The sequence below is a fragment of the Erpetoichthys calabaricus genome, chromosome 5 (assembly GCF_900747795.2).
Source record: "Erpetoichthys calabaricus chromosome 5, fErpCal1.3, whole genome shotgun sequence".
Classification (NCBI taxonomy): Eukaryota; Metazoa; Chordata; class Cladistia; order Polypteriformes; family Polypteridae; genus Erpetoichthys; species Erpetoichthys calabaricus.
Genome location: NC_041398.2, coordinates 5,257,374 through 5,268,705, shown reverse-complemented (window position 1 = coordinate 5,268,705; position 11,332 = coordinate 5,257,374). Strand labels below are relative to the sequence as shown.

Below are 11,332 nucleotides of genomic sequence, written 5' to 3'. Positions count from 1 at the left end.
CAGGCTCCATTACATTGGATGGGATGTGTCTTTGAACTGCCATCTTCAGATCTCTCTATACATGCTTTATGGGTCTGAGTCTTGGCCACTCAAGGACCCTCAGAGACTTGTCACAAAGTCACTGCAGAGTTGTCTCAACTGTAGACTTCAGGTCATTGAACCATCACCCTAGTCTGAGGTCACAGGTGTTCTTCAAGAGCCTCTCTGGATCTGCTTCATTCATCCTTCCCTCAGTTCTGAACGGTCTCCCAGTTTTCTTTATGTGCCACTATGTTCACTGTAGAGATGATATTAAGAAGGTGATGAGCAACGCCTGGTCTTCTCCAGACATTCTGCTTGGACTTCTGTCGATTCATTTGTGTCTCATCAGATCATTGAATTTTTCCCTTGATGCTCTCAGGCTGTCATTTGTCTGTTTACTCGAGATTATCTTCTGTCTCTCCGCTCTACCATTAACGCTTGATTTGTGGAGCACTTCTGAGATGGCTGTCCTTCCTACAGTTTGTCCCACCTCAGCCGAGGACTTCTGAAGTTCTGTTATACTGACCATTAGTTTTATGGTCACCTCCCTGGTCAAGGCCCTTCCTTCCCAGTATCCCAGTATCATAAGTATACTGTATTTTATACATATTGACAAGCAGGTACAGTTGGGGACATCTTCAGGGCTCCACCTAGTTAAGAAATCCTGCTAGTTAAGAAAGGGTGCAGCTCCTGCTAACGTCGTCACTTCAGTGAGTTCACAGGCCAGAAGACGAGTGACGTCACTTCCACAGCCCGCTAATTAAGCTCCGCCTCTTCTGAGATAACACTATAAAATGTCACCAGAAGTGGGTGTTCATTACAGATCTGTGACTGAGGAAGACGGAGCTCCGACTCACAAGTGACTTTAACTTGACAGCCTTTGATTGCAGCAGATGTCATCATTGTGCTCCATCTTTGTGCTTTTTATTTCATATTTATTATTAAACAGGGTATTTCAGGGTGGTACCCCAACTATTCATGCCCACTCTTTGTTTATTTTCACAATACACACTTGAATTGACCTTGTGTTTAAACAAATCGCTATCTTTATGTGTAAACGTACATAACTCTTAATTTGCGAAGTGCGATTTACCTTTAAACTTGTCACTGTGCTCTGAGGCTGCACTCACTGAAATGTTCAGGTGGTCCTCAAGTAGTCCAAGTTCTGATGCAGTCCTCCAATTTGCTTTTCTTCTCCACCAAAATATATCAAATAAAATGCTTTTGGTCTGTAAAATCCTTTTAAATGTCGGTGGGAGACATGACTTCTGACTAAGCAACAGCAGGCATATAAAAACACGAGAGCCCAGGGGGAGCACAGCTGAAAATGGATGAACATGAACTTTTAACGTGGACTCCATCCAGCAGAATGTAATGGACACCGAAGAGAGCAGGAGCAGATTCAGATGTTCTGATATTATAAAGCACTAACGCTGAGCTCAATTTGATTCCATTAACGTCTTCTCTGTTCTCAATAAACAATTCATTTGTACTCTGAGCTGGCTTAGCCATTTAAAACACATTTCTGTTCATTAATCTTAAGTTGAGGAAAGCAAAGGAAATAAAAAGAATCCCAATGTCAAATGAAAAATGTGGATTTTAAAAAGAGTACATGGAAAGAGTATAAGAAATAAAATATCTGATTAAAAGCAGATGTTTATTTTCAGAGTCTTTTATAACTCAGCTAGTCACGGTGAAAGGCGCTATATAGTGAAAAATCCTTAACAGCAAAGGCTGACAGTTTAGTGTTAAAAAGCTGGTCGTCTTCATGCATCTCACCTCTTAATGTCCTCTTATTGTCACTCTGGTCCTCCTCATGGACTTAATTAACAATTTCAATGTCACCAGACCCTCACACTTACCCGATGGAGTCCTCGTCATGATGACCCACCGGCTGATCCTCTCCACACTCTTTGTCAGACCTGACAGCTCCTTTCTCAGGTCCTCAGCAGTGAAATCAGCTGTGACAGTGAAGCTCAGTGAGTCTCCATCAGCAGGAAGGACACAGCGAGATGAGAAAGTCTTCATCAGGAGAGATGAGGGGACAAGATTTCAGAAAGGAGACATTAAAAAGTAAGTAATGCTGATAAGAGGGGGCTCTTCTGAATTAAGGATCAGTGTGGTGGGCGGTCAGCTTGGGTTTAGATGGTGAGAACGCCTGTCATTGACTTGTTGGTCAGTTATGAAAGAATATTTGGTGGATTTTTGGATTGTGGTGTAACACAAAACAAGGCTTTGAGATTTTTATGGCTCTGAAACACACTTAATGAAATTAAAAGTTAAGACTAACACATGTAACTAAAATTTAAAAGCTCTTTTAATGTGATTATACAATTGAAGCTCTGCAGCTCAGAAGTGAGAAAAACTCGTGGGCCTTTGTGTCCTCATCATCATCATCATCCACATAAAGTAGAGAAAGCTAAGGGGACGCCGAGTTATATAGTGCCTACAATGAGTGGATTATAAATCAAAAAGAGAATCTCCCTAACGTCTGCAAAACACAATCAACATCAGGACTATTATGTGCAGTTTGAGATTAAAGCACACAAGAAAAATGTGAGACGAGAGACTGGACTGTGGGGTCTGAGCTGCAAGTAAATCCTAAAGGATTTGAATCTCATCGCTTTAAGGATGGAGACATCAGAAGGTGGCCTGGCAGAAGAGTTGGCACCATCCTTTATTAGATGTCATCTTTTAAATTTCACAAAAATTCAGTTTGTCACACAAACACCTGTAGATTCATCTGCCTGTCATGCACATGGAGGTAGGAACTTTAAGATTTTTGTAAACCAAATATTGAAAATGTTAAGGAAATATGAAAAGACAATCTGTGTTGAGCTGAATGGTCTGTTCTTGTCATGTTGTACAAACTCCTCAGATCTTTTAAATTTCACTCTAAATGTTCTCAGGTCCCACACACCCCAGTCTGACCAGACTCCCTGTGAAGTGTTGTTCTCACCTGCAGGAAGTGGAGATGGTCCTTGGTCTCTGAAAGCTCCTTCAGCTCAGCTTCTCTCTTCTTCAGCTCCTTGATCTCCTTCTCCAGTTGCTCCATGACTGCTTCAGCCTTCTCCATTCTCTATTTTCTTGTTCTCTGATCCTCTCAGTCAGTTTCCTGTCGGCATCCTCAATGCACCGTATCAGAGCAGTGGAGCTTTTCTCATTTTCTTCCAATTCTCTTTCCACAGAGATCTGATTGGACAGGATAAAGATTTTGAATTGAGTCACCTAATAAAAATAACCAATCACAAGACACATTTGTTTGCATTTTGATGTTGTGAAGGAGAGTTGGACTTGGTTGGAGTGATTGGTGGTAGTTTAACCACAGCAGGAAGGGAAGTTGCAGACCGCCTCCCAGACAATATGTATCTCCAACTAGTCTGAGTAACATCATCACTTTGTCGCTGCTCCTCTTAAGGAGATGCAGGACTTTATGGGACATGCAGTCATGAAAGACGTACTTTTGAAGAAACTTGAGAGCTTTTAACAAGAGTTGCTGATAGACAGCTCTACTGTTTTGTGAGGACTCCATTTGATTTTTACTTTCACAAAGGTCTGACTTTATTAAAGGCATCTCCTCCTCAGCCTGGGGTTGGTATTGGAGTAGGACAACACACACCTGTAGTGAAGAAGACAAAGAAAAAGAAGAAGAAGTATGTGTGTGTGTGTGTGTGTGTGTGTGTTGGGCGGTTGTAAAAACTTTCGTGTAATAGGTTTGTTCTACTTTGGCATGTGAGACGTCATGATTTCACACCGGTGAGATAACCCTCCTCCATCTCATAGGTTTGACATGATGACATCTCACACCAATTAAGCGGTTCCCTAATTGGCATCGGCAGCTGCTAATCGACACAGCTGTTGGAAAAGCTCGGGCAGGCTTCATGTATCTCCACCCTAGACCTCACAAAGGGCTATTGGCAGGTCCTTTTGGAGGAGTCTAGTTGTGACTGCATTCGCCAACCCAAAACCCAAAATTTCTCCTCTTCTTCTGCTCTTTTCTCCTCTGGTCAAGCTTTATCTCCCTCCTCCCGACTCTGGCTCTCACAGTATTGGTTGATGGCTCCTTTTATAAGGCACCCAGAAGTGCTCCAGGTGCTCATTGTTCTGTTTCCAGTAGCACTTCAGGGTGAGGCGGCAGAACTGCCCCTAAGGGCTCAGCAGCAGCGCGCACTGATCCCAACAGGGCTGTATCCAACTCCAACTCCTACTGAGCCCTGTGGGAGTCTGAGGCACCACTGCAACCCGGGGGGCTGCCACTTATCTGTCCTGGTAAGCTAATGTTCTAGATGCACTCCCTCCCCCGGTCCTTCCACCGTGGAGGCGTACCGGCCACATGGCACAATGGGAAACAGGGCTTATCCCACTTTTTATTTCTATTATTTTTCATCCTGTACTATTTTGGCCCGAGCTCTTGGCTCTCCTTTCGTTCTCTGGTGTGAAAGGCTGAAATCTGTTTTGTTAAGTTTTTTTTTTCTGTTCCTGCTTTCTAATTTAACTTTATGTTTTTTATCTTACTTTTAATTTGACTAATAAAATCGCTTGTTGTATTAGTTCAACTTGTTATTTTCTTCAAATAAAATAAAAATAAAAAAGACCAGTAATGGACATTGTGCCCGCTGATCTAATTCAGAACATCAGCGTCGACCTTCAGTGTGAGTTTCTGTTAGTAGAGTTATGTCCACTTTAAGCAGCTGATGGAATATCAGAGGACTTTAGGGTGATGCTGTCTGAATCTCCAGTGAATGACACCTGGGATTCTGTCAACAGTGAAAGGCCATGAAGGACACCACACAATGTCTTCTCTAACTCTGCCTTCTTGTGTCCCTACTCATCATCACCAGTGAAGCTGTGCTGCTCTTCAAGATCTCATTTATTTCTCCCCTCTTTGATATGAAGTGTTGTCTTGATATTCCACTCACCTTCACCTCGTCCATCGCCCTCCTCGTCTCCTTCAGTGTCTTCTCTCTCTCCTCAAGTCTCCTCTTGATGTCACTTAGTGTCACCCCCAGCTGCTTCTGTTTGGACACACAAGAGGACACGCGTGGTCAGATCAGAATTCACATTCACTTTGTGATTTCTTCTCCTCTTTCTGACTCCTGATATTTTCACAACACATTTGTTTGACATTTCCTGACACAACTTAGATTTGATTAACAAACAGGAATGACAATAAAGATTAAAAGAAAGGTTTAATTTAATTGATGCAAGATTGAATTTGGGCTTGAAGAGTGTGTCAAATAAAGAAGACAGTTTGAAGGCACACTGGTGTGTGTTAGTTCTTGACGTTTAGAAGACTTCACATCGACAAACTAGGAAATGTGAAGTTCTCACAACACCAAAAATAATAAAAACAAACTGGAGTGTATAAGTAAAGAAACTGGTGAAAGGCCAGGAGGACTTATGTCATGTCAGTAATTATAGGTTCTACAAGGACATTTGATGTCCTGAGTCAGAAATGTGAGGATGTTGTCTGCCGTTGTCATTTTCTGGAGTCAAGTAAGATACACGAAATACACAAACGATTCTGTTGAATTCAGGAATTCAGACTGTAGCGGTCAGGGGCCGCTAAGATTCACACCATCAAAGGTGACGGTGATTTATTTATTTTAATAGAGGTGATCCAAGGAACGTCCACAGCCTTGGATCGACCCACACACACTCACCACAGAGACCAATAAAGCACACTGGGAAAGGTAAACAATTAAGAATATAATGAAATAAAATTAACTGAATGAAAAACAGTAATACCACCCATGACCCTTTCGGCGATATTACATTTAACATATATACACGAACACCACACCGCAAAGTCCATGAAAACCAAACCGGATGAAAATGAGAGGTGATGAAATTAAGTCCAGCGATCTATAAGTTGAAAGGTTGAAGGAAAACACAGTCCTAGCGGTAGATGCTGAAAGGGTGAAGTCAGATGGATTGTTCAGGAGCGCTCCTTTTCTTCCGGGAAAACCAATGAAATCCAAACGCAGTCCTCAGAACACAGGTAGACAGACGAAATAACTTTTTGTTCTACCTTTTGCCCTCTGCCTTCCTTTTAACCTCCTTTGACCACCTTTGACCTCAGCAGCCCCAGTTTTTATTTAGTAGCACTGCTACAAGACAACTTGAAGAAGTTCTAAAATTCAAAAATGATATTTTTATATGTTACTCACCTCAGGTGTTTTATTTACAGGACTGATATTTTTTTTAATCAAAATGTGTACTATGTTTATGTTTTTTGGTTTCTCCAGAATCTTCAAGACCACCCAGCCATCCCTGTTAAGGGGTCAGCTCAGAGATCAGCAGATGGCTGAGCCTGTGGTGTCCTGATGATGGACTATCTGTCAGGCAGAGCGCAGTTTGGGAGACTCAAGGACTGTGTGAGCAACACTGGAGCAGCACAAGGAACAGGCCTGTCTGCTTTACTCTTCACTCTGCACACCTCACTCTACAAAGAACAATTTTACTTTTCTTGTATATCCAAAAATCACCCAAGGAGTGTCTCAGTGGGCTTTTACAGGCCCTGTTTTTGAGAGCCCCCTACTCCAGATGCCCTAAGAAGACAAGAAAAACTCCAAAATATACCTTGTAGGGAAATAAAATGCACAAAATCTTAGAAGGGCAATTCAGAGAGAGACCCCCTGTAGGTGGGCTGGGTGTGCAGTGAGTGTCAAACACAAGTAATCTTCATCACAGAGCTAGATGGCCAATCCATCATGGCCTCCTCAGAAACACAACACAACAGTACAAACTACAAGGCAAAATGCAACAATAGATGAGACCACTCAGTAAATACAGAACTATCACATACGAGGACACAGATTTGTGTAAATACATCAAAACAAAACAGAAACTGATGAAGAAAAATGAGAAATAACAACATCTGACCATCAGCTCATTGTAGGACCACAGCCAGATTGTAGAACAGGAGTCAGACAAGCCAGCCTCATAATGCCTTCTGTGATTGTCACTGTCACAGCTCTTGTCATCGTGTTGAACAAAGGCAGCTACAGACCCCAAAGGGCAGAAGAAAGCCGAGGGGTCTTATGAAGCCATGAAGACCACCTGAGGAATCACAAACACCTGTGAAGCTAAGTGTCTCCAACATCATAGTGTCCTGAAATGAGGGGACTGTGCAGAAAAAGTGCTGTGTGACTGAAATGTCTGTAAATAAACTTAAATGAAAGTCTGCCGTGTGCACTTTAGTCATGATGTCTGAATTGTTGGATTTGTAATTTGAAACTGTGGAGCAGAGGGGTGAATCAAGGAGAAATGTGTCCTTGTGTTAAACATTATGGAGGTCACTGTATAACAGCAGGTCAGGTCACTTGTAGACATTCACAGATGATTCTGCACTTATGGGGTGTGTTGATAAGGGGGATGAGACAGGGGAGAGGAGTCAGGGGGAGAACTTTAGGAATTGTCTCAAATTTATCATCAGCAAAACCAACAAACTGCTCAATGACTTTCACACATCAAAGAGCCTCTATGTCCGGTCACTATTCAGGGAGTGGATGAAGAGGTGGTCCACCTACACATACTTGGGGGTCCATATCAATGACAGAATGAATTGGACTCAGAACACAAAGGAACTTGAGAAGAAAGGGAAGAGCAGACGCTTTTTCCTCAGGTGGCTGTGATCCTTCAATGTTGTCTTTCATACCTCATAAGAACTTCACTGATACAGGAAATATTGAAAACTGAAATACTCCAATGAATGTTATTAATACAAACTAAGACATCTCAACTACAGTAAATAGCATAATCCATGGAAACAGATTGAGACCAAACTCAGATTTACACCACAAAGTGTACAGATGTCCTCACTCAACTCTGTCAAGAGCTTATTGAGCATCCAAAAATATCAAAATGTCTGGAGACTCAGATACTGTAGAGGGAAAAATTAAATTATAAAACTACCAAACAGTAAATCAAGTGTGGGGGTCTCTGTTTCACATTCATGCTAGAATTTCAGAACTGTTACTCAGTTTATGGCTGAAGTTCATAAATTGTCAAAAGTCAACACAAATCAGCTTTCACTTTCTCTGTCTGAGGCCCTGACATGGTGATGAATTATTAATCAACATCTCATCCACACACACCTGCTGCAATAAAGAATCCATCAATTCATCCAAACATCAATCCATCTGTCCATTTTGTTAACCCTTTAATCAGGAGTAAAGTCACAGGGCAGTTGGGGACTAAACCAGTAAACACTGGAAAACACCAGGAAAAGGCACCAGTCCATCAGGAGGTGAATACACACACACACACACACACACACACACACACACACACACACACACACACACAAAGGCTAATTTAGCATCACCACCCCATCTGCTCTGCATGTCTTTGGTTTATGGTAGGAAACTGGAACATCGAAATAAAACCCAAGTGAACACGAGGAGAACATGTAAACTTCCTTCAGGGACCACCTGGGTAACAATGCCCAGTCAAAAAATATAATATGTTCATACAAAAGGATAACAGAAGACGTACTTTTATTCTTTTTCTGTCACATAACTTGTGACTTCTATTTCTCTAATTTTCATCTAAAAAACTTCCAGTGAAAGCTCATTCGTTCAGGAAGGGCTTTTAAATATTCTCGTCACTTCTGGATTTTCAGAACGCTAGATGATCAGTTTTTAGCTACTTATCAAGTTTTCAGAGCCTGCACTACTGTCAAGGCGGTGTGGATTTGTTCAGATTGCTTGTGTTTTTATATCCCCTCTGCAAGTGTGTGTGTGTGTGTGTGTGTGTGTGTGTGTCACTGCTCTAAACTGATACAGGTCCACTTTAGGTTTCTTACTACTAATTTAAGAGACCCTTACAACAGCTAAAGTCTTCTCCTTTACTCAGATTATTACTTTCATTTATGGTAACGCCAGTACCCAGAATTCATTGGTTGACTTTATTCTGAATTCCAAGTTACAGTCAGTAGTTCTCAGAATTAAAGTCGTGTATTTATGGTTTGGTTCCTGTTGACTCCACGTGGAAGTGATGCCTTGTCCTGATTGTTTCAGGGTCCATGAAGAGTTTCTCTGGCACACATGGAATGACATTTAGTGCTCATTATGTTTCTTTGTCCTGATCCTTTTCACTTTCTCTTGACTTCTTGGCCCTTGTTTCAGTGGGCCACCCTGGGGTAATACTGCAACTTACAGTCTTTAAGGTTTCACACACACTGGCCCTCATGTCTTACCATAAAAATTATGACTGCTGGGTATTCTTTGATCAGTTGATTCCCTTCTTCATCAAGACTACACACATGCTTTACATCTGGCCTATCTTGCTTGTGCACCTTGTGGACTGAACGTTGCACCCACATCCAACTCCATTACAGGTGGTCTTCAGCTATTACAGTCTGACCCTACATCACCCTTTGGAGGGTTCACTGCAGCCTTTGTTATGGCCACACCAACAGCAATAAGTGTCCTTTAAAGGGCAAGAAGTTAATTTAGACAGAAAGCAGACAGGTCTCTGACCTCCAAAAACTAATTATAGGAAGGAGTGGATATCTTGACCCTGTAGGTTTCTTGGGTGCACACAAGTCCAATCTTTTTCCTACTAGCTGTAATATAAGACCAGTTCATAAACTTCAGTGCTGCTTAAAGTGTTGTTTTCTAAACTTTTGCTCACCTTTAAGTAAAGTTGTTTTTATTATCGACATTCTATGAGGACACAGTTACCTTCATACCTACTTGCTGAGACCTGGCTTAGCCAATCTGACACTATTCCTTTATTTGAAGGAGCACCAAAAGGCTTCATTTTGCTTTATAAATCAGAAAATGTCAGTAAAGAATGTGGCCCTGTAGTGAAGTGAATATGTCTTCTCAGACTGTCAGTGAATTCACATCACTTGAGGCGCTCGTATTAGATATTAAAACACAATCAGTTACCTTTGTAGCACTAATTTATAATCCTCCTGAGCCACAAGGTCATTACACCTGACTGAACTTACCTGATTTTTATCTGACCACACTAAACATTCTCATTGTGTGCTACTGATGGGTCAGTTTAATGTTGGCAGAGATTACGAGTGTTCAGCTCTGGTCCTGGACATCTGCAGTGGCTGCTGCTTTTCCTTTCTGACACTTTCTTACTCAGTGACCAATTTCTGCTGTTTCTTGACTTCTTTTCCACTCATTTTAATTGAGTTATTTTTTTAAGACTCAATCCTCTAAATTGACTTATTTTTTTCTTAAATATCAGCCAATAAAAGTGAGATGTGAGGCTAAGTAAGAGCCTCAAACTCCAACCAGTTTCTTAATTAGAAGCCAATTCTTCTAGTTAATTAAACTTGTTATTTCATTCTGTGGCTTGTTGCTGCTCTAATTCTGCCACAGCAGACGTTTCCAAAACTGTTGATTTTCTTTCTTCTAAAAGCCCAAATGTTTTGTGGACCTGAGCAGATCAACATCACTGAGACCTTCACCTTTCTTTATTGTCAGATATTATATGATGGACTCAGGTTGCTGGTCATGTGTTGACTCATTTTTTATCCCATTATTATTTTGTTGCTAATCAAGGAAAGAATAAAACAATTGAGGGGTCCGAGTCTTAAATAGCAAGTCATTTAAAATGAAAGAAAGACAAGTTAATTAGTAGCAACAACTGGTCACTAATTTAGAAAAGAGTGAGAATGAAAACCTGCAGCCACCGTAGCCCTCCAGGACTGGAGCTGGCCATCCCAGCACAGATGTTCAAATGAGCTCCTTCACAAGTTAATGACACACCTGCTGGACTTGGTGGGGTTTAATCACATTGTTAAAGGTCAGAGTTCACCTCACGATCATACATTAGGGAGAATAATCAGTCAGTTCATTTTAATTCAAAGGAGAATATAAATACAGTAATACAATATTGAAAATTCTCAGCTGAAGTTATTGTAAGAATCTTAGACTTGGTTCTGTAGTGCAGTATTGATTGGGTGACATGTGACTAGAAAGTGTCTCTTAAAAAGGCCTGAGATCAGCAAACTTAAATTATATAAAAACACACAAAGTCAAATGTGCAGCTAAACACACTTACCCTCCATGTCACCGCACTACAGACTCTCTCCATTCCTGTGGTGAAAGCTCGGGGTACTGAATTACGTTTTTGAGGACACTGCATGGTGACTAACTACACTTACACCAACCAATTTCTGCATCATCTTCTTAAGGACACCTCATGAGGGCTGGAAAGTCAGATATTTCTATGAGTAGCCCACGTGCCATTCATACCTCTGCCAGGGGCCATTCTGCTCTGCAGGCTGTAGTTTGCCCTTAGTTTATAAGATGGCTGAATAGATTCTTCTGCTACACTGAAT

General features: G+C 41.3%; 2 protein-coding genes across 5 annotated transcripts in view; both read right to left on the bottom strand.

Annotated features, from left to right (window-relative positions):
• Positions 1-11,332, bottom strand: part of LOC114651544 (tripartite motif-containing protein 16-like) — a 737,769-nt gene that overhangs the window by 281,385 nt on the left and 445,052 nt on the right. The window lies entirely within an intron of this gene.
• The window catches only part of LOC127527848 (E3 ubiquitin-protein ligase TRIM47-like), a 184,562-nt gene continuing 178,024 nt past the window's right edge, over positions 4,795-11,332 (bottom strand). For both annotated transcript variants that reach the window (XM_051927988.1, XM_051927989.1), the window contains one exon: positions 4,795-5,036. In XM_051927988.1, coding sequence (XP_051783948.1) covers positions 4,824-5,036 — 213 coding nt within the window. In that variant the 3' untranslated portion in view covers positions 4,795-4,823. The remainder of the gene's footprint in view (positions 5,037-11,332) is intronic.